This window comes from Sphaeramia orbicularis, chromosome 18, assembly GCF_902148855.1.
Source record: "Sphaeramia orbicularis chromosome 18, fSphaOr1.1, whole genome shotgun sequence".
NCBI lineage: Eukaryota > Metazoa > Chordata > Actinopteri > Kurtiformes > Apogonidae > Sphaeramia > Sphaeramia orbicularis.
Genome location: NC_043974.1, coordinates 34,648,847 through 34,673,425, shown reverse-complemented (window position 1 = coordinate 34,673,425; position 24,579 = coordinate 34,648,847). Strand labels below are relative to the sequence as shown.

The following is a 24,579-nucleotide window of genomic DNA, read 5'->3' as shown; positions in this document are numbered from 1 at the left end:
TGCTTCACACATGTACAGCATTTCCTCAAACAGTGACCCAGGCCTTTTTTTCAGATTTTATCCAGTTTAGTTTCTATTCTACTTAGCTCTATTCTTATGTTACTTTATTAAATTGTAAATTGCTATTATATTTTCTTATTTTATTTTTAGATGTTGTAATATTACATTTGCTCTATTCTTATTTTTGTAGCACTGGTGTTTGTAAATACTGCTGAACTGACTGGAGTTGCCCTCATTTTATTGTACACACAATGACAATAAAAGCTATTCTATTCTGATCTGATGTACTTTATTCTATTCTGATCTATTCTACTTGGCTGCAGTGACCCAGGCCTTTATTTGAAGGTTATTGAAATCAGAGCTTTATTTCTGAATTCCTTTTGAATGTGTACAAATGGTCATATTTAGTATGACACCTTGCTTGCTTGTAAAGATGAAATGATTAATCAATAAAAAAAAACATTTGATTACAATTTTCCTGAATTGAAGCTTCGTTTCCTTAGTTTTGCTGCTGCTAAACATTGGTTCCACTGTTGTTTCACATGTACGCTTATTGTGATGCACATGATGCCAGGATCAACATAAAGTTGTGTATTAGTTCCATTTTAACTTGTCAGTAACATGGATACATATGTGTAGAAGACTGCAGTTTGTACTGTTTATAGATGTCATTTGACTTGTTTGCTGTTTATATACTTAAATACTGTTATTACCCCGTCCCCCAAAAGGGGAGGCAAGGGGTACTGTTTTTGGTTCAGTTTGTTTCTTTGCAGCAAAACTACTGGTTGAATTCATACCAAATTGACTTTATAGATTGCCCAGAATAGATCTGATTACATTTTGGGAAAAGTAGGTCAAAGGTTAAATTTTACATTTATTTATTTTTAGCCCCCATTTACTTATAATGGGCAAAAATTCCCATGTCTGTAGCAGCAAAACTTTTGGCTGAATTCATACCAAATTGAGTTTATAGATTGCCCGTGACCCACAATAGATGAGGTTACATTTTGGGAAAAGCAGGTCCAAGTTTTTATAAATTTTTTAAAATCTGTTTTCTGCCATTTACATACAATGGGAGAAATTTCACATGTCTATAAAAACATACATTTTGTTTCAGTTTACTTCAAACTTGGCACATATATAGAGACAATTAATATGCTGACATCAGCACACGCAGAGACATGATGACATCCGCTGGATCGATGCCAAAATAAGCTACAATATGTGTGAGGGGCTGGGTTTGCTGTGCTTGGCACCACTTGTTTGTTCTATATAGATACTTTCCTATAACCTTTTACTTACTACAAAGGGTATATGTTTTGTGGTTGTTTCAGCTAGTTATGGAATAAAAGACAAGTTATTTGTCATTTTCAAACATGTCTTTTTCACATTTTTACAATTTTTTTGCTGTTTCAAATCGTTTAATCAAAGAAAATAACTAATACATTAATCGATTACATAAATAATGGATCGCTGCAGCTCTAAAAAGTAGTATATTCTGCTTATACACAATAGCAACACTTCTTTAACTGCTACAAAACAAAAAAAAATGTTCTAGCATTTTAATGGACAGAGTTTATTGTATAAAATTAGTTTTCGTGTCATTTTTATTTATTTAACGTTTACTTAACCAGGAAAAAAATCTTCAGAATTTCAGAATCTTCAGATTAAAATTCTCTTTTTCAAGAGTGTCCTGGCCAAGACAGCAGTAGCAGAATTACATAAAATAGAAATCACAGCCACACATCAACACTAAAAATATACATAAAACACAATAAAAATCCATTCTAAAACCATACATCTTACTTGTAAATTTTTGCAAAGGATAATTTAGCCCCAGCTGCTTAATGGACTTTCATTGTTCCCGTAATAATGACAATAAAGATCTATTCTATTCTGGCTTTGACGAGATTAGCTTTGTTATCATAGCTATCCAGATTTATTCATTTAGATGTTATTTACTTCAACTAAAATGCTTAGTTAGCATCCATTTCCCATTGAAAAAAAGGTTAATTTCAGATGTAAATTACGTTTTTGTGTCAAATGTACAGGTCGATCGATACAGGGTTTTCTGAGGCTGATGTCGATTTTAAAAAATTTGGTCAGCCAATATCTACAGCCGATTTTGAGGCCGATATTTAAGGCCTTTTATTTTTTTCCCCTTTTAAAGCATACTGACCATAAAATACAATAAAATACAATTGAAACACTCAGATAATTATGATTTTTAAGCAGCCATATAAATGAAATTATTAGTACAAGTACATATAGTACATCTACATGATGTTATATACCATAGATACTTTGGTCTTCTTTATGTTGTTGTAAAGTGCTACATAAATAAACTCTGATCAATTGAAACTTTGATACTGAACTCAAATATCTTCTAACATTTTTACTACTGATCAAATATTGGCTTTCAAAACAAAAAAAAAGGCCAATATTGAGAAAAAAAAAAAAGGTGTTCAATATATTGGTCTACTTCTAGTCAAATGTTCTATGGGGGGGGGGGGGGTCCTGTTGCATAAAATCTGCTTTTATTGTTTGACCTCCACTGTAACAATCCCTCTGGTTGCCGTTTGCCCTATTTTTCCTTCCTCAAGAGTAAACAAAGAATCGGCCTTATTAGCTAAAGCAACAAATCAGGCTGTCTACAAAAAAATAATAAAAAGGAGCTAAACAAGTCAATTTTCTGTCCATCAAATCAGATGGAAATCCGACAGAGATGGATGCAGTGCCGAGCCCGTCTAGACGGCTCCTATTAACGAAATGAATTCAATACGTGGTGAAAATCCCTACGTACACGAGGAGAAAACAGGAGTGTGGCTGCTTCTTTAATCTCGCTTCCTTCCATCTCTGAAGTCAGGGGATATTTTTAGATCCCGCAGACCTTTTGCTTAATATGCAGCATAAATCAACATTTGTCCACAAACATGGCCGAGTAATAGAAAACAGAGGGGGACCAGAAAGTCATATACCAGGGTCCTCTGAATCAATACATCATTACACCCCTGGGTAGGCATAAATTCATTTTTCTCGGTGCACCATCCCATTTTCAGTCAAGTAGACATTTATGCAATAAATGCAGGAACCAGTGCAGCCTAAATTTAGGAGCTGATGTGTAAAAATGGCTTGAGGAAGATTTTGTGGAGGACTAAATGAGCGAATCACAGACACTGAGAACAGGGAGAAAAGAAACAGTGCAGAGTCTGCTGTATCTTGTTATTCCCGCCGTCTGGTGGCTGCAGGTTCCTGTGACTCGACTGTCAATTACCTGAATCGCACTCCAGCTGTATTTAATTACGGTGTCAGAGAAGTTAAATGGTATCAGACCTAGTTTTTTTTCCGCCATCTTACACAATAGATGGTATCCTAAGGAATTTAATTCACCTTTCATGGAGGATTGCTTCTTGTGTTCTCGTATCGATAAGAGCTCCACTTGGTCATCCTGTGTTAAAACTTTAGCCTATTTCTGGCCTGAAGGGAAGGCTGACAAAGTGAACGTGAAAGCCCAGGCTCCCTCGCTGCTCCTCATCCAGACTCACCTTCACACTTCATTTGATGCTAATATTTGCAAAGTATATTCCTCTACCTCAGTGGGGTTTATTTGCACTTCTGACAGAGCAGCTAGAGAATTTGGGAAGTGTGATATATATATAAAAAAATGCTCCCATGTTCTACTTTCTGAGGTGTGAGCTCAGAGCTAGAGCGAGGTTTTGTTTGATTTGTGGAAATGAAGCGGTATGGCTCATAACACGCTACATCATCCTCTGTCAATGTAATATTTAAATGTAAAATACAGAAATAATCAAGCGTACAGCAGACAAATTTGCTGCTGTTGAAACCTGAATTTTCACAAATTCACCAAATGCGTTTTTGCCCACAGACACTTTCTCTAATGCCTCTCTGCCTGATGTGAGAATGGATCTGGCTAGCTCCTTGTAAGGTCACAGTTGGAGAAAAAATATCACATCTAATAATCTGACCACAATCCACAAATCCTGCTGCACTATATGAAGCAAATGAGATTTTCCAGGAGCACAGTGAGTGCTACATTGCCTGATGAATGCTAATGGCAGCCACCTCCCTGTAAAGGCATGAAGCAGAGCTACAGCACATGCAACCATAGAAACAGTTCTGCTCTACTTGAGGCCCAGGCAAAGCCGCCTGTGCCCAGATTAACAATAGGCTCCCTTCCACCCCACATTTCTCCAGCCTCATTATGCTTCTCCCCCAACCCAGAGATGTACGCTAGACATGAACAGCATATGTGGACATTTCTGCAACCGGTCAGGAATCGTAACACATTTGAGTGGAAGGAATAACACATTCTGAGGTTTGCTCGTTGCACATGAGGGGGAAAATTGCAAATGTTAAAGCCTGTTTGTGATAAAAATATTATTATACATTCACCGACATCTTACCTTGATGGTTTTGGTCTGAAGTCTCAAGCCATTTAAAGTATTGATGGCTTTTTCTGCATCTTTCGGGTCCACATAATTCACAAATCCATAGCCTAGGCTCTGTCCTGCAATCACAAAAAACAGAAAACCTCAGTTACATTTATGAAATTCACCAAATGATGATTTAATCCATAAAGACCCAGAGCTACTTTTGTGTCAGCTCCCAAATGAATTTCTCCATATTCAACCTTCCTTAAATGACTTATCACCATTTATTATAATATCATCCTCTGTATTCTGTGTTTTTTCAGGGAAAATCAGGTATCTTCCTACATTTAATTCGCTGATTATGTAGATGTTCATAAAAGCTCAGATTAAAGTTGAGGGTTATTAAACTCCACAGGTCCATCTTCAACCCTATTTCCGAGTAATGACACCAGAAAGGTCGTTTTGAGCGCTGGCCCTTTAAATGCAAATGAGCCACTTCACACCCCACCCCCTCCAGGTTGTTGACTGTGTTGCTCTGTCTAGTTCAGCCACTTATGTTCGTTAATTCAACCAACAACTGAACATTTTAGGTAATCAGCTCGAAGTTTGGACATTTTTTCAGTATGGACTACAACCGCTGCTGCTGACAAACAATTATGGCGTACTCAGAGAAATATTCGCTGGAAGTCTTGACCTTATATGTAACTAGTTATAAAACGTAACAAATTAAGAAGGAATTGATTTTTGCCAGAATGAATATAAAGATAGCTTTGTAGCACCTGGAGGGTTCAAATTCAAACGTTTTCAACTATTAGGGTCCAAATACACAAATAAATGAACTAAAGACTAATAAAGTGGGTCTAGCAAAATATGACCCCTTTAATATTGTCCCAATATCATGCTCGGAGTGAATAAGTATAAATAATGTTTAAAACCTATAATCATTAAGGTTGAGATATAAACCAGTACTCTCTTGGGCAAGTAAAGTATGAGACAAAAATGTAAAAACAGTCTTTTAAAAACAATGAAAATCAATTGCCGCTCTCTCTTTTCCTGAAGACATCATTTAGAAACAGTAAAGTTGGTTTTAGGATTCTCAAAGTTATGTATCAGCTACAAATGCCAAAATAAGTCTATCTTAAAGCTGCTTATGACTTTCGCCACCAATTTTTCATCAGATATGTAAAAGCTGAGTCATAGCCTAAGTATCATGAACCCGTTTTTCTTTCTTCCCATGATTACACACCTGAATCTCTTCCCTCATGGTGAACAATTTCAGAGTGTGTGTATGTGTTTACAAACAGAGCTGGTAGGTCACTCGGGCATTTTCGGAAATTTGTCGCGATGTGCACTGTGGGAAGCGGAGTTCCATGCAGCTGCAGTAGCAAAAGGCAATGAGGCTGTTTGTTATTGCTGCGGCCACAATGCAGCTGCTGTTTGTAAATAAATGGATTGTTTATGGTGTAGTAAACTTCAAAATTGTTCACCGTGAGGGAAGAGATTCAGGGACGTAATCACGGAAAGACTTACAGATTTCTTGATAGTTAGGCTATGACTCGGGTTTTACAGATTTGATGAAAAATTGGTGGTGAAATTCATACGCAGCTTTAAAGTTTGCTTTTTCACCCATCATGTTCATAGTCCCCTGACTGTCCTCAGATGGTTTTGGTTGATGGTGGATGTTTGGGACTTTATTGGGTTAATATGAAAAATGAGCGACATCTATACAGCAAATATAAAAACACAAGACACAAAAATGAACAGTCGCACATGACATTACGTTGAACAAAAAGGGGTCAGAGCCCAAACCAACAGCCACAAATTAGTTTTACAACCTACAGTAAATTCTCAAACCAACTCTTTGACAAACATGTCTTAAATTAAAAATGACAGGCAATTGCTCTGCCTTCACACCAGCTCATCTCTGACACAGTAGCAGTAGCTGAAGCTCAATGTGTTCCCCTCCCTCTACAGTTTATCTCTAAAATGTACAATAGATTGACACCCACTCTATGTGCACAGAGGCAATTCAATTTCCTCCACCCACACTGCTGGGTCTCTCCGCAATTCCACTGCTGGTCAAGTTCAGCAGCTCAAGCAGCTTCAACATATTAATACAGAGCATAAGCAACTTGGGTTTTTATCTCAAACTTTGGATCAATTCAAAGCACAAGCCGTCTGCGCACACACGACTGAGATGTAGCCAAGGCACAAGTGAGAATTATGGGTGGAAATAAACAGACAACGTCAAATTGTCCATCTGTGGTTCAAAAGGATATTTTTTAATTACACTTTATAGTCCGATAGAAAAAAAACGGGCATGTTAAAACGAATCACACTGCAGCTGTGAACTAATTTAACACCAATTTTAGAAAATAACACTGCACAAGGAGACATAAGGAAATATAAAATGGCTACTAACTCTTGCACTGTGCCTGCAGCATTGCGATTCCAGTGGTTTTAATGTGCATCTTAATACCCGGAGGTATATGCATCCATGCTTTCTGCAGCTCGGCACCATGAGTCACTGCTCTCCTGGGTAGTTAACTGTAGTGATCAACCCAGGTTCATAAACTTCATTTCACCTTGCATCTCAGGGACGGTTATAGCCAGGAGAAACATGTGGATCCTTTGAGAAGAGCTGGTGAAACATACACCTAGAGTGTAAACGGCCTGTCAGACTCTAAATGATGTGAAGTATGTAGACAGGCTTCACCCTTATAGTGGAAACAGCTTCTAGAAAGTCTAATACAGGGTTCAGTTTTCAAGGTTTTCACTCGCTAATTTTATTTTTGGACATAGTTTTGTTTTTCAAAATGTTTCACCACTCTAAGTAGCTTTGGCTTGGCTAATCTGCAGAATTAATATTAAAAATGAATTTAAAAAAAAAAAAAAAAAAAAAAAAAAAAAATCACATTCAGGGTTCTTGCACATTTTATAAAGTCAAATTCAAGGACTTTTCAAGCACTTCTACGGGTCATTTTCAATTTTTTTCAGCACAGCACTTCAAATACATATCTACAGGAATACATACACTCATTTTTCAGGGCTCAAAATTAACTTTTTGACCTAGGAGCACTGTGCTCCTAACCCTAAAAAGTTAGGAGCACAGGCTAAAATCTAGGCGCACCACTATTATATAAAAATTTTGGAGAACAAGCAAAACTCTTGGCCATACCAAGTAATATTCCTATATGTATTTAAGCAATGTTAACAACCTCGAATAAAGTATTTGAATAGAGTATGAAAGAAAAAGCTTACATTGACACAGGTGCAAAACAATTGTCAATGTGTGGTATATACTTTAGTTGGTTCTTGGAGAAGAAAGACGAATCACACCATTATTTACAACAACCAACTTTTGAGGAAGAAACTTTTGACGAATCATGTACACGTCTGGATACCGCTTGTTGTTTATTCATTAGCCCCTCGATTCGCTGGTTACGGTCAGCTGATCGTGTAGCAAGTTGATTCGCGCAACATGATCATCTGACTTGCAGGATACATTACGTCATGGGAAAATACTTGGAACAACGCCAGCGCTACTAACCGGGTTTGGCGGGAGATTGTTTCAAACGTCGGTGGAGTTATTTGATCCCTTTGTTTATGCCGCCTGCGCACGCGAGGGGGCGGGGACTAGATTTTCCGCTTCAGTCAGCGGGGCGTGGAGCTTGTTTATTTTCAGCTGACGAGTTACTTCTGCAGCCATTATTCTAGGCGCACGTATTAATTTTCGCTCATTTTTTTGTTGGCGCACCGTGCAATCGTAATCTCAAAAACAGTCACACTACCGAAATTCTCAGGCGCATGCGACCGTAATTCAGTCGCAGTCACGAGCCCTGTTTTTATTTATTTTTTTTTAAATCACAATGTGCATTGTATTATGCTATAAACATATTAAATTATGCTTCGTAACAGCAAAAAGTCTAAAAATTAAAGAACACCACAAAGTTTTATCCAAAAAAATAGAAGCCTCTTTGCGTTCATCAGACACCCTTGCACCAAGACAAAGATTACGATAAAAATTCACTTTGAATCTACCTTGGAGCACCTGGTAATTGACTTTTTTGACAGTTTCATTTTTCAAAATTTATCCGCTCTCTGTAAGTAGCTTTGGCTTGGCATCTAACCTGACAGATGATATTAAAAGTAAATAAATACATCACATTCAGGGTTCATACACATTTTTCAAGGTCAAATTCAAGGACTTTTCAAGGTCATTTTCAAATTTTTCCAACACAGCACCTTATTGCTGGGGTAAAATCCATATCTACAGGAATACATACACTCGTGATTATTTCTTTCACTTTTTATCACAATGATGAACATTGTATTAAGCTATAAACATATAAAATCATGCCTCATAACAGCAAAATGTCTAAAAATGAAAGGAGAACGCAAAGTTTAAGCCAAAAAAAGGGAAGCAGTCAACCTGAGAACACCTAGCGATTTTCTTTTTCGATGTAAACTTTTATTTTTCAAGATGAATCTCCTCTCTGTAAGTAGCTTTGGCTTGGCATCTAACCTGGCAGAGTTAATATTAAAAATAAATAAATACAATCACATCACAGAGTTATAATTACAAGCACCTAAACTAAAATTCAAGCACTTTCCAGACGCTGAAAACACACTGAAATCCAAGCATCTCCAAGGATTTCAAGCACCCATAGAAGCCCTTCTAATAGGCCCAAACACTTTTCTCAAGCCTAGCCTGCTTTCACTTTCAGATGTCATTATAGAACAGGAGACACACGCTCATTTGACTTTTCAAACACGTGCCTGGGCTTACGTTGAAGACGAGTGCAGCCAATAGTTGTAGGAAAAATGACGAAAAGACTAAACTGCAGCAACAGCAGCCACAGCTCCAACACTTAAAGGGGAAAAGAAGCATCTCTCTGGTGATTACTTAACATCACATGCAGCACCAGTACACAGATGTAGGCTGGCTTAAATCCATTGCCACGGGGCCGAGGGAGAGACAAAAGCAACACAGTCTGGAGGGGATAGGGTTTATGTAGCGATGAAATCAGAAAATCATTCCTGAGAAATGACTCGGAGGCTCTGAATAACATTAAGGGCCTAATTTTTCCCTCAACTGATTATCAAGTCAGTTTTTCACACCACGCTAAGCTTTTGCAGGGAAAAATAATACTACTTTATCTCGGCAAATTCTTTTGGAACAGAGGATTCTACACTGGTCATTGACTGATAATCAATCCATACAACACATAAAATACAGGAGGAAAAACAGATTTTGTACATTTACTGCTTATATGTCCTTGTCAGCTGCACGTGTAATCTAATTTATACATTTTTCTAACCCATAAAGCCCCAAACATCCACTGATCTATTATGTTTAAAAGCTGTTGATCCATTAATCTTATCAATACATGTAAATAATTGGATGTAAAATGCAGTTTCACTTTTCACAGTCATCAGATATGACCCATTTGGACACGGAAACACCTTCTACAACCAGTAAAACCAATGTTGTTGAATTAATGTGGATGGAGACACTTGGTTTATGTTCATCTATTGATATATTAGCTGAAAAAGTCACATTTTCTTCAGTTTTCTCTGTTTTTTAATAAAACAACCCTCAACTTTAATCTGAGCTATTATGAAAAGCTACATGATCCGTGAATTAAATATAGTAAAATACCCGAATTGACCTAATTTCACTGAAAAATGCAAAAATACAGAGGATATTATTGTAGTAAATGGTGATAAATCACTTCAGCTTCAAAGGAGAGAAACATCCATTTGGGAACTGGCACAAAAATAGCACTGGGTCTTTACGGGTTAAATAAAACCAATTAGCTTTTATATCAATCATTCCAAATATCAACACCAGCAGCATTAAATAGACTCGAGCAACAGACAGACGTCACAGAAACAAAAGGGGCAAGAATTACATTTACAGATACTGCGATGAAAAGAAGTGATAGAAATAAAATCTATTCAACAGCACTGGAAACAAAAACACCAACACCAAAAACTAATTTAAGGGTAAAGAAATCAAACTGAACAAGTGAATTTGCTCATGATTTCCAACTAATGAAAACCTAACAGATAAAACATGACATAAAACAAACAGACCCTATTCGACAGCATCTGTATTACTATAGTACTTTTATTCTGTAATTATTAAACATACATACCTATCTATAATGCATACAATAATATAGCCAATTCTATAACATAATAAACTACTAATTACTATTATTATTACTACTTTGCCACTTGTTTCTACTAGTTCTTTCCTATTTGTAATTTGTAGTAGTAGTTATTGTGTTGTTTTTTTTCCTTGTGGTATTTCTTGTGTGTATATTCAGTATTGTGCTGCTTTTAGGATCTCAATTTCCTGGGAGCTCTGCCCAAAGGGTCAATTAAGTTCCATCTAATCTAATCTGTTTTGTTTGCCTGTGTGAACATTTACTCATCCAGGCTGTGGAAATCCAAAGAAATTATGTAGAAGGCAACTCCTTTTCATTTTCAACTGCCTTTTCATTTTATTTAAGCGTCAAACAGAGTATATATCAATTATACCTTATGTTATCAATTACTCATGACCTTTGTCTTTGAATTGTTTTCAGTTAATCAGTGGATCATCTTCAAAATTAGATGACGCTAAAATGACATAATTGGAACATTTTCACCGAACACTTAATGTAAGTGTGTGGCATTTGTCTTTTCTGTTTGTATGTTTAGATACTATTTATTTATCCTAGTCTTGTGTATCTGTTTTTGTTTTTTTACCTATAACCTTTTACAACAATGCAAAGTGCTGTAAATTTGCTATATAAATAAACCTGTCCAGAAACTGAAGTCCTTCCTTTGACTGGTGAAAGACATAAAGGCTGAAAAGGGTCACATTTTAGAAGCAAATGTTTGCTTTTTTGCTCGAATAAATCCCATGAATAATTGATTGCAGCTCTAATACAAGTACATATGAACAGCACTAGCCCATTTTACATCACTCAGGGCCGGTCTCAAACAACTCATCTCATTTTGCTTTAGGCACTTGAATTACATCGAGCCCTATTCTCACACAAATATGCGATGTATCGAGCATGTCAAAGTAGTTCGACTGTACTTGACACTGATTGTAAATGAAGACCACTTGGTGCATGTATATATGCATTATACACAACACACTGTCAATGACCAGCCACCATTTTGGAAAAAAAAAAAAAATCACTGACTGCAAATAAATAAATAAAAACACCTTCAGTTGTCACTTAAGGCTTTTGAGGTATGTTGATTTTTCTAATACATGAAGCAAAATTACCCAAAACTTACAGTGTCACACAAAGCAATACAAATTCTAGAGTGCATTTATTTAATGAGCTCTATTGAGTAAATAAAATGCCCAAGTTTATTTACAATTACACAAGGCAGATGCTAAATTAAGTGGAGGTTGTTCATTTGAATATAGCACATACAACAGATCTAAATGTAGCTATTTTATGTGGCATTAGGTATAAAGGGCATAATAGGAATTAAATGTTCCCATCTCATGTATGTAGATTATTTTACTGATGCTATTACTGATCAGCTCCTTCAGTCAATGGCTTCTAGCGCCGCATTATGTTATAATGGTGCAAGATGTAATAATGTAATAATTATTCACCCAATTATGTAATAACATGCTGAATTTTGTAATAAAATTCTTGAACGCGTTTTGTAGTAATTGTTGCAATATGAAAAATTATTACAAAATGCAGGTACAACTGATTCACCAGTAAAAGCCACGAAATTTGATCAATGACAGTGGATGGAGACACTGGGTTTATGTTCAGTTAATGATACATTTCACTGAAAAAGTAACTTTTCCTCAGTTTGCTCTGTTTTTGATATAACAACCCTCAACTTCAATCTGAGCATCTAAGAACATCTGCATGACCAGTGAATTAAATGTAATAAAGTACCAGATTTTCACTGAAAAAACACAAAATACAGTGGATAATATTAAAATAAATGGTGATAAACCACATAAAGGTTACATATAGTGAAAAAAATATTTGGGAACTGCCATAAAAGTAGTACTGGGTCTTTATGGGTTAAAAAGGTAGACTGTCACATGGCTAGCAAAACATGAGCATCACAAAGTATTTAGCAGCAATATTTCAAAGCCAAGTGTGGTTCGATACACAACTTTCACTCGATAAGAAAAGTCTCCGTGAAAAAGAATGATCTACAATAATTACAAACCTCTGAGCTAAACACCACCACAGTAACAGCGCGTCATTCAACATAAAAATGTGTTCAATCAGGTTGTTCATGCTTCAGAACCACAGAAATGAACAGGGGTGTGTGTGTGTGTGCGCGTTTATAGAGGTCAGGGGCTCAGGTGTCTGGACATCAACTGATGTTATAAGAAGCAGATGAGAAACGTCTAGATAACCTTGACAAGGACAGAAAGCAATAAGAGACCAGCAGCTTCAGCCATTATCCACCTGCTCAGGTCTCACAGGTCACAACACTAACTCCTCAACAAGCTGCACTAAAGCCATGTGAGACTGATTACTTTCTTTTACCCTCCCATGTCCAAATGCAAGCCAAGTTAAGGTGACGATTGGAGATTTTTTCTTTTGCTAAAACTCCTATTTGTGTATGTGCAGTCGCGGAAAAAATTATTAGACCATTAAAAGTCAGCAAAAACAATGGTTATGCAATCAAGTGCTAACTCCTGTGTGTATCATGTGACTAAAACAGACAGAAGAAAACATGGAATGCCTAAAAGCACTGTTTTTGTCAGTACAATCCATAGTTATTGATGTAAGAACTGAAGTGGTTTTGATTATTATCAAGAAAACCATGGAAAATTGATAAATATCAGCTCTGAAATTAAACTCTTATGAGCTATTTTTGTTGTTAACATTATATTTGTCCAAACAAATGCACCTTTAGTTGTACCAGGAATTAAAATGAACAAGAAATTGAAGAAAACAAGGGGTGGTCTAATAATTTTTTCCACAACTATTTGTAAATGGCGCTGGTATCAGACAGGAACTGAGCAAACAATTACCTCTCATTATCAAAAACTAGTTACAATTTTCATATCATTTTCACATAAAGACAAAACATAGATTCAAAACTAGCCTCTTTACTAAAACTATACGCCATCTATGTCTGGACAAACACACTTAATATTCAAATATTAGAAGAAACAGCTTTTTGTTGAGTCACAAATGTCTGCAGAGGAATAATCTCAATTTGGCATTTCATGCATTTTCCAGTATCTTCAGAAGCAAAACCTTGATTAAATGATATAATTCAATATAACGCTCACGCCTTGGAGAGACGCCAAGAAGACTAAACGACACAAACAGATGGACAATAGTAGGGCTGAGTCATTAAACAACTGCACAAGCCTGGGATAAAACTGATGAAAAATTCTAAGTTTTGGACATTTTCACATGATATGATAGATGTAAAAAGATAACAGGTAGATCTGACAAGTATCACATGTGCCGTCCAGATACATTCAGAGTAAATAAAACTATGTCCACAGGTGTAATGTTGTGTTCAAGGACTACTCGAATTTTATTACACATTTTGGAAAATCGCAATATTTGTCTTTAAACCCATAAAGACCCAGCGCTGCCTTTGTGGCACTTCCCAAATAAATCTCTCTCTCTAACCTTTCTTAAGTGATTTATCACCATTTATTATAATATCCTCTGTATTTTGCATTTTTCAAAGTAAATTATGCATTTTCCTCTATTCAGTTTCCTATAATTAATTTAGATGTTTATGAAAACAGAGTAAATTCAAAGGTTGTTATATCCAAACTGAGAAATCTGAAGAAAAACTGACTTTCAGCTAATCTATCTTTAACCGAACAAACAAACTAACAAGTGTCCATTCACTGTTATTGATCAAAATCCATGGGTTTTACTGGTGAATCAATGTTGTAGAAGATGGCAGTGTTTCCATGGTAACTATGGAGGCTCTGAACATCCAAATGGGTCATATCTGATGACCATGAAAAGATGACAAACTGTATTTTACATCAATTATTTACATGTATTGAAAGGATGGAATGGATCAGCAGGTTTTAAACATGGTTTTATTCGCCAGTGCATGTTTGGGTCTTTATGGGTCAAATACATACTGAGCTGTATCTGTAACATGAAAAACCTTTTGCTTGTTAATTTTTAAAGGTCAGCCAATAAATCCCTTTTCTTCAGATTTCAGACATTTTTCACCATAATCCTCAGAGGTGTCAAAAGTATTCCCATTCATTCCTCAGGTAGAAGTATAGATACTAAGGTTAAAAAGGACTTCTGTACAAGTTGAAGTATCAACTCAAGCTTTTTACTCAAGTAATAGTGTCAAAGTACTGGTTTCAAAACTACTTAAAGTATAAATGTAAGAGAAAATAATGCCATTAGGACAAAAGCTTAGGTGGTGCCACAGGGGCCTATAATGCACTACCCCACCTCCCCAAAAAACATTTTTCTGATGGCCATAATCACTATAATGTTATATTAAAATGTTAATGTTGAAAATGTGGGATGCACTAGTCTACCTGTTTCAGCCGCATATAAGCCCATTGAAAATGAACGCACTAGTCTAATGTATTAAAGATTGAAGACCAAAATGTATTGAAGAACCATATATGTATACTACTGAGCATTAACATGTGTTTCATGGAGTGGAAAATATGATGACAAGAATATAAGTATTGGAATGGTGCAAAAAGTCAGGTGTGATGGATCGGGTACAAACCAACAGGGAATGGTATATGTTTATACTTCTCGTCCAACCACAATCAAATTCACTCTATCCGGATGGATGTATCTGGATATTTTTTTTATTTGAACAATGACAACCCGAAATAAAACAGGAGTAATGAGGCTATTTTTAAAATGTACAGAGAAGAAAGTACAGATAATCGCTAGGGGATGCACCGATACGAGTAGGACTGCTCGATTATAGAAAAAAAAAAAATCACGATTATTTTAGCAATAATTGAAATCACGATTATTAAAAACGATTATTTGTTAACCTTAAAGTTGTTTATTTTTTTCTTGCAAAACAATGTAAAATATACTCTTTAAACATAAATAAAGCTTTTAACCACTAAAACAAAGTATGTTCACTTTTGTACGAAACAAAAAAATCTTTGAATGCAAATAAGTGTACTGTAAATTCAAGTATGTTTCCTTTTGTAAACAAATAGTGCACTGGAATTAAACTGCTATAGACTTGCCATAGAACTGTTGCAATTAAAAAAAAAAGCTCACGTAAACTGCAAATTATAAATTCAAGTATGTTCAATGTAGTATGAAACATAAATTCAGTGGCGTGCCGTGAGGTTTCAGTTAAGGCCTTCTAGAATTCGCACGTTAGGGTTATACGGGTTAGGTTAGGTTAATACGGGAGTTGCAGCGTAAAGAGAAACTGAAGATTGCATTGCGGACGAAGTTGTTTTTATGTGTTTTAGTTTTTCATAAGATTATGATAAAGGTGGCGGTGGTTAAACTTTAGATGGTTAAAAAGGTTTGTTGTGTTAGCAGTCGGTGCGGACACAACTACGAAACACTTTTTGCACGTGATGTGTTTTTGCTCTTCGTCTTCTTCATCAAACCCAAAGTGATTCCATATAATTGAATTTGACTTGCCTTTTTTGTTTACCAAGCACTTCTACTGTGATTCTCCTGCTATTTTTCCAGACCGCTAGGTACAACTTTCCTCTTGGGGTGGACCTGTCAGCTAGCTGGCAGCAGTAGCTTAGAGGGGGGCGGGGCAGAGCAGCTCATGGTAGCTTGCGTGCGCGTGAATTAAAACAACTCAAAATTAATAATCGTTTTTTCTCGATTACATAATTTTTGTAATCGTTGCGTCTAATAATCGAAATCGTAATTGAATTTCGATTAATTGCACAGCCCTAGATACGAGTATCAGCATCGGCTCTGATACTCAGTGTGTGTACTCGTACTCGTAAAAGATATCCGATACAAATGCACCGATACCACTTACGGCCATTTGACATTCACAGTTCAGTGCAGCAGGTACGCAGCGGTGGTGTGGGGAGTGTGAAGAGTGTGGAGATTTTTCAAAATAAATGACGGTGATAAAAGTAACGCTGACTGCAAGTAACGTTAAAGACAGACAGATACGTACACAGCATTCTGTCCATCCTCTGAGTACATTCCATCCGTTTTCCAGGTGCTGGTGGCTGCGTACCCAGAATGAGAATACCAGCGGGAGTACGGAGAGGTGCGGAACCGCCATCAGCGGAAGTGAAAACGAAACTTATCACTCATTTCTCTTTTCTCTACCTGCTGAAGCTAAGCTGTTAAACCTTACCAGCGAAAATGCTGCAATATTAGTATCGCAGTAGTGTTGCCTCTGTCATCTCCATGTTTGTTATTACTGACTTTCTTCTTCTTCTCAAAAAACTTTACTCTTCTTCATGGTATTTGTCCGTGTATGGTTAAATAAGAGTGGCGCCCCCTGGTGGGTTAATTGAGAAACGCTCATTCCAATTCATTAAATGTCAGTAACAGCACTTTCTTCCAGTCAGACTAATGACAATGACAATAAAGCACATTTACAAAAGGAACTAAGAACTGGAATGGGATTAAGTACTCGTATCGGTACTCGGTATCGGCAAGTACTCAAATGTATGTACTCGTACTCAGTCTGGAAAAAAGTGGTATTGGTGCATCCCTAATAATCGCACAAAAAGTCAACTGAAAAATAATTACTCCAATAAAGTACAGATAACCAAAATTTGTACTTAAGTAAAGTAACGAAGTATTTGTACTTCATTACTTGACACCTCTGAGTATCATCCTATTATATATTGTATTAAGTAACCATGTCAAAATTCTTGATTCATTTTTTTTTTGCTGCATCACACATCCCTTTGTGACTCTTGTATCAGACATATAAAAACATTTACTACTGATGAAGAAAAACACACACATTCACACCCACCCACCCACCAAAGCCCTTTAGGACCCCACAGATACTAGACTTAAGAACCTGTAATTTCCTGTAATGTTTAAATGACCAATAATCACTGTAATCGCCAAAGTACCAAGTATCTGCTGAAACAGCCAAAGCAAAGCAAGCAATTACCTGTGATTTTGTCTCGAACTAGTTTACAGGACTCAATTTCTCCGATGCTCCCGAACAAACTCTTCAGCTCCTCTTGGGTCATGTTCTGAGGCAGATAGTTGACTATCAAGTTAGTTTTACTGTCCTCTATGCTCCCTGACTCTACAGGCGAGGAGCAGTTGTTTGAGATTGTTGAAGGACCGTTGCTTGTGTTGTTGCAAGTTGGCCCATTGGACAGCTGTGTTTCCATGGCAGCAATTACCTGCTAAAGAGACAAAAGGAAAAGCATGTCAAAAAAACACACAGCAGCTTTACAACAACATAAAAAAAACAAATATGAGAAAGGCAAGACTTAAAGGACGCTCTTCAGACATTGCTTTAACTACTGATGCTTCTAGTTAAGTGAACATTCAGTAAAGAAGTGTCAGAAATGATTAGCGCTAGTAATAAATAACACTGTTAGTCAAAAACTGTGATGCTCAGTCCCTCTTCAGTACTGGATCTGGTTTCCTGATTTATGCATTTGCAGAAATACAGCCAAATGTGAAAAGTCAGATCTTTAAAAGGTAAAAAATAAAGGATTAAAGAGTGCACATTGAATTCTCTGTATCAATTGCCACTTTAATATCTAGCAAAAAAAAAAAACCACAGATGGAATTTTCTACTGAGAAACCACTGTGATAGTCTTAATTTGTCAGAAACCCAACAGTACTTAACTTCGCATTGGACGTTTAGAAATATCTTTCAAGGTCACATGTGGAGATCTAAGTGAAGCTTTTCTTTCTGCCAAATAAACTGGAAATGCAAAGCCTAGAGCAACACCAATCTGCAGCCATCAATACACTAGCATCAGACAACAGGCCTTAATGTGGTATATTCAGTTTGTAGCCCAAATCCTACATGTTCAGGAAAACCAGCAACTACTGAATGTATGAAGAGTCATCCTTTAATAGATTCACCATGTGCAGATGTCCATAAACACACCACTATGCATTGGATTACATTGTTGTGCATGGAGCCGTATAGGCGTCATGTTAATGGGTGTTTTCAGTGAGCAGGTTTAGACCATACCAATACAGTCAGACATGGAGCTTTTCATATGCAAAACCGAAAAGCGCCTATATTTCCGAATTGATCACGTCACTTATTTGATTTGGACGTCGGAATGACTGGAAGCAAACATTGGTATGGCCTGAGCACCGGCCAAAGTATGCAAAAAAGAAGTGCCACAGACCCCAGTCCAAGGCTCAGGCGCCCACGAACCACTTCTAAGCAGTGAAGCCACATCGCACAGTCTGACTGCCATGTTAGTTTGGAGTTGCCGTCTGAAAATGTGGACACAAAAAGTACTTCATGTTAGATCAACAAGAACAAAAGCAACAGTCAGAGGTGATCACATGTCATAGTTGGGGGGATATAGAAGGAGGCTATGTTTTTTTTGTTGTTTTTTTTGTAGTGGCTGTCCATGCAGATCGGCTTAAACCACAGAGAAGCAAAAGGCAATGTTTCACTTAGTCACAATTCATCATCTGCAGTAAGAAGCAAACAGCAGAACAAAGTGTAGAGTGTTTAGTCAGAGGAACCTGGCCACAACAACAGGGACAATAAGCATGAGGAATGGCAATTAGTACAATGGATGGGAGTAATGCACGAAGATGCTCTCTGAAACGGGAAACTCACATCAATTACTCTGCTCAGAGTGAGCGCATTCAGCAACCGAGCTGATACATCCAGTATATTAGCCAGTTTTTAAGCACATGCACAAAGCACTTAAACTGCAAACTCATCCACAATGCAATCATCTACAGGTCTGCCCATAACCCGGAAAGACCCAAACATCCACCGGTGACCCAAAGCATATACCGATACAAAATGTTAAATACCTGTTGAGCCATTAATCCTATCAGTACATGTAAATAATTGGTGCAAAAAGCAGTTTGTCATCTTGTCTTGGTCATCAGATATGACCCATTTAGCTCTGTAGTGAACGTCGAAACACCATCATTTTCTACAACAGGGGTGGGCAACCTGCGACTCCGGGGCCACTTTGGTTCTTGGGCCCTTTTCAAATGGCTCCACGTAGCTTTGTCAAAAAAAATATGGAAATGAATAATGCTAACTGTTTACACCAGTGGTTCCCAACCTTTTTGGCTTGTGACCCCATTTTAACATCACAAATTTCTGGCGACCCCAGACATTCAAAACAGAGACCTTTTTTTGCAAAAAATAATTTGTTTTTGATCATGTAATAGTTTGCTACACTATGTTGCAAATAAACGTTAATTTTAGACAACATTTAGTCTATATAATGTATAGTATTATGGACAGAGGCAGAAAAGCCAGGTGTAGATTACTGCACAAAGTGAGAATTTTATTTTCCTTGGTCAGGATATGTACAGTCAGTCCAGCTTGGATTTACAAGGCTGACAATTAATACTGAGCAAACAAGAACTCAAACTATAAATTATGAAGGAGCTGCAGCATCTGAAACCGACCACAATGAACATTTGACAGATAAACAGAACCACAGTGCTTCAGTTTCAGCTTCACAGTTAGTCATGTCTTTAATGTTTTGTGATCGTCTCTCTCAACTCACCATATGTGTTTTATTAGTAAGTTTTTGTTTTATTTTTATTAATTACTAGAAATTTCAGGCGACCCCATTTTAATTCAGGGCGACCCCACGTGGGGTCCCAACCCCAAGGTTGAGAAACACTGGTTTACACATTTTGCTAGTCCTGTGACAACCAAGTCATTCTGATGTTATGCAAATGTAAAAATGTAGACCACACTCCAAAAAAATGTAAAAAGTAGTTGTAGAAGTACAAGTAGACAACTTTTTATTTTATGACACTGAAGGTATTCTTTATTGCAAAGAAAGCCTTCACATACCAGTCCACAATAATAACCAATGTCACCATTTTGTCTAGTGTACTTCTGTAATTTCTTTGTATTTCTGTAAATGCGATGAAACTTTGATTTATTCTTGACATATTCCATACAAACTAATATCAAAGAGCTTCTTACACAGTCACCACTTTGAGGTAAAACATATGAGGATATCTTTTGGCTCCAGACAGTTTTGTTTTAGTATTTCTGTCCTAAAATGGCTCTTTAGATAGAAAAGGTTGCCGACCCATGTTCTACAACATTGATTCACCAGTAAAACCCATGGAGTTGGATGAGTGACAGGGGATGGACACACTTGGATTATATTCAGTGAATAATATATTTTACAGCAAAAGTCACTTTTTCTTCAGCTTTCTCTGTTTCTAATATAATAACCCTCAACTTTAATCTGAGCTTTTATTAACATGTACATGGTCAGTTAATTACATGTAGGAAAACACCTGATTTTCATGTAATGTAAAATGCAGTGGATAATAATATACAAAATGGTGATAAATCACTTAAGAAAAGGTGAAATCTAGAGAGAAACTTATTTGGGAGCTTCCACAAAAGTAGCACTGGGTCTTTATGGGTTAAACAAGCCAACAAATGGAGGTAAGATGAGAAGTTGACCATCAAACAGTGTGAGAACTTCACATACTAGGTAGGAGTAACTACTAACATTTGCAGCACGTTTCCAAAAAAAAAAAAAAAAAAAAAAAAAGCCACCAATACTGAAAAATGCTGTGAAATTTTTTGAGGAAAAAACCTACAAAAGGCAATATCTCACAATAATCACCTCACAATAAAAGTGACTGACACGATGTGTGTTGGTAACTTCAAAATAAGAACACACAAATTCCAAACAGCTGTCAATCTGAATAATAAATGTCAGGTTTGTGATTTTACCCTCATTTGTAGCTATTTGCATACTGATCTGAATGTGCGTTTTCTGCTGCGTGTTGGGATGAGGAGCCTCAGCTCACCTGAGGTAAATGTCCCTGTGGAAACCCTCCTGTTACATTATAGCTCTACCCCCTGCTTTGTTTGCTGAATTTACAGAGATTCATGCGCCGACTGCTGGGGCTGTAAGAAAATATCAGTTCTGTAATATATCAAGATATTTCAATTCACAATACTGTATCGATATTTTCAGGTATCTATTCAAATGCAGTTTTGTTTTTCTTTTTTTTATACTTCGATTTCTTAATATTTACCTCCGCCAAGGAGGTTATGTTTTTGCCAGGGTTTGTTTGTTTGTTTGTCTGTCCGTTAGTGTGCAACATAACTCAAAAAGTTATGGACAGATTTTGATGAAATTTTCAGGGTTTGTTGGAAATGGGATAAGGAAGAAATGATTAAATTTTGGTGGTGATCGGGGGTGGGGGGGCCAACGGGGGGGGGCACTGATCAGCCTTGGCGGAGGTCTGCGCTCTCCGAGTGCTTCTAGTTAACACCGTTTTACTAAATAATGGTTATTTCAAGCATCCTAAAAGCACGTTTTACTGTCTGAGACACGAACGTTAGCTCCTTTGTTGGGATTGCACAAAAATAATGTTATGATGTTGGATGATTCAGGGACTGTCCACTATACAGTCTATTCACAACTAACAGAATATGAACATTTGAGCAGGTTTTTAAACTGTAATGTCTATAAAACATAATTAAAATTGTAAGTTTTTACAAAGGAAAGTTTTGTGATACAGGATTAGCAGTGTAGCAGGGGGTGGTGGTGGTGGGGGGTTAGTTAATCACACTCGATGACCAACGTGATATCGTGACTCATGTGAATATAAACTCCACTTTAATTGCCGTGTTTTCTGTACGCATTATAAACTTTCCCCGTGTATGTTCTAGAGATGCAAAATTCATTTGCGCTTCAGACTATTTTATGCAGTTTGCCTTGTGATCAAACAGAGCGCGTTTACTGCATCAACTACAAGTTTGCCCTCCTCAAGCTTGTATGAAGGTCTGAACTGCTGTAGGGGAATGGCATTACTCTACCAAAGCTATGCAGACAGACTGTTGTGAATGGGTTGGACAATGGCTGTCTGAAGCTGCGTAGATGACTAAGGAACGCAAACTATGGAAACGAAAGTGAGCTCGAATTGAAAATATATTTACGGTCAAGACTAGAGTTGTGTATCGGCAAGAATCTGGCGATGCTATACAAATCACAATACGAAATATCACGATATATCATGATAGTGTTAAAAAGAAAAAAAAGGCAATTTTTTGTTTGTTTCTTTTTTTTTAAAGGAATATTTCCTGGAAGAATTGAATTACACCAGAAATATACACAAATACTAAATACATTTTTATTTGATCAGAACAGGATCTAATGCTATATCACAAAACTTTCCTGCGCTCCAACTAAAATTATGTTTTACAGACATTACAGTTTAAGATCCTGTTCAAATGTTCATATTCAATTAGTTCAGAACTAACATCAGAACATTATTTTTGTGCAATCCCAACAAAGGAACTACCATCTGCCTCTCAGACAGTAAAATGGGCTTTTAGGATGCTTCAAATGACCATTATTTAATAAAACAGTGTTACATAATAATAAATAAGATATAAACAAAGCAAAACAAAAAAACTAAAATGAACCTCCACAATATCTGCATTGGAATAAATACCTAAAAATATCGATACAGTACTTTTTAATATCGATATGAAATGAAATACCGTGAAATATTGCAGAACCGATATTTTCAAACACCCCTAGTCACGACAACTCAGAAATACATCCGCCCCCCATAGTGAAACTTTGCTGTGTGAAATTCGCTGTTCACTTCGTCATATCTTAACGTAAAAGCTGATAGACGGTCAGCTTGTTCCTTCTCTGCCATTTTCACTCGTGGAATGTTGAATGTAGCGCTTGTTTAACACTGCTTTCGTTCCGTGCAAGAAGCATGTGTCTTTGGTTCCGCTCTTAATCTACTGTACTTTATGAGACAGTTTTTGGCAACATTGATGTTTAAAACTGTGATTCATCGTAACACCATGACATTGTTACAACCCTAGTATGTTCATGCCACATCAAATACCACGCACCGAGGGTTAGGGTAATGTGAACCGGCGATCTTGCCATAAATTAACACACGACCACATAATAATACATTTTACTTATAGGGGCCTTTCTTGGCACTCAAGGACACCGAACAGTTACCAAGGACATTGAGTAACGCATGAAAGGTCCAAAATACGTACATATAGCATGCCAAATGCCATAAGAACTGGCACTGGCATGACATACAAACGTGATTTCATGAGATCAGTCTCCAGTGACAGTCATCTCCAGCACAGAATAATTCGGAACATCTCTGGCAACGCATTTCAGTCCGTTTGTCTAAGAAGAGTTATCATGGTGCATGCGCAAATGGGCAGTTGATTCAGTAGAGACAGGCAGCAGAACCAACCGATAGAGATGGAAGACACTACCACTGCAACCACTGTGTTGTAAAACCATAAAATTTTAAATTCAAGACTTTAATATGCATAGCCTAATGTGTAAGCCTATTATTCTTTTTTTTTTTTTTTAGTATCAAATGTCTGGTGTGGCGGCAAACCTTACCAGCAGAAACACTGAGTATTAAATCCTGTTCTGATCAAACAAAAATGTGTTTAGTATTTGTGCATATTTGTGGTGTAATTTGAAATTTTCCAAAAAATAATCTTCTAAAAAAGGAAAATAAATGAAAACATATCACCTTGTTAACAGTATGGCAATACATCGTATTGTGATTTGTATCATATCGCCAGATTCTTGCCGATACACACCCGTACCGACTGCAGAGCATTTCAAGGCTGAAACATTTTACAGCTGTTTAATAAATACAGCACATAGCACTAAACATTTTGCTTCCTATTTATAACATTTACCCCGTAGGTCTTAATCTTTAAAATGTCAACTTGCCACAACTAAATGCAACCAGATTTTCTTTGCTCAGCAGATCAAAGCCGCTTTTCAACAACCAGATGGACAGGTATGACAAAACCTGTAATCAATACTTCTGAGTGGGAGCATGGTGGATGTGTTTAACTCGCTGTACTCAACCATGTCTCAAACATTTAGAGCACCACTGCCTTCTTTACCCATAAAGCCCACAGAAGAGACTTAAGTGTTTCAGGAAAATAAATAAATAAAAATCTGTTCTGGACTCGTCAGATGTCTAACTGTAAATGTATCTCCATGTGAATAAAAAGCATAGTGAAG

At 36.8% G+C, this 24,579-nt stretch overlaps 1 protein-coding gene across 4 annotated transcripts in view; it reads right to left on the bottom strand.

The window, feature by feature from the left end:
- Positions 1 to 24,579, bottom strand: part of elavl2 (ELAV like neuron-specific RNA binding protein 2) — a 61,446-nt gene that overhangs the window by 21,241 nt on the left and 15,626 nt on the right. For 2 of the 4 annotated variants that reach the window (XM_030162685.1, XM_030162683.1), the window contains exons 2-4: positions 18,703 to 18,793; positions 17,490 to 17,733; positions 4,425 to 4,528 (exon numbers count right to left, since the gene is read on the bottom strand). In XM_030162685.1, the coding sequence (XP_030018545.1) occupies positions 4,425 to 4,528; positions 17,490 to 17,733; positions 18,703 to 18,774 (420 nt within the window). In that variant the 5' untranslated portion in view covers positions 18,775 to 18,793. The remainder of the gene's footprint in view (positions 1 to 4,424; positions 4,529 to 17,489; positions 17,734 to 18,702; positions 18,794 to 24,579) is intronic. The other 2 variants (XM_030162684.1, XM_030162686.1) reach the window with 2 other exon arrangements.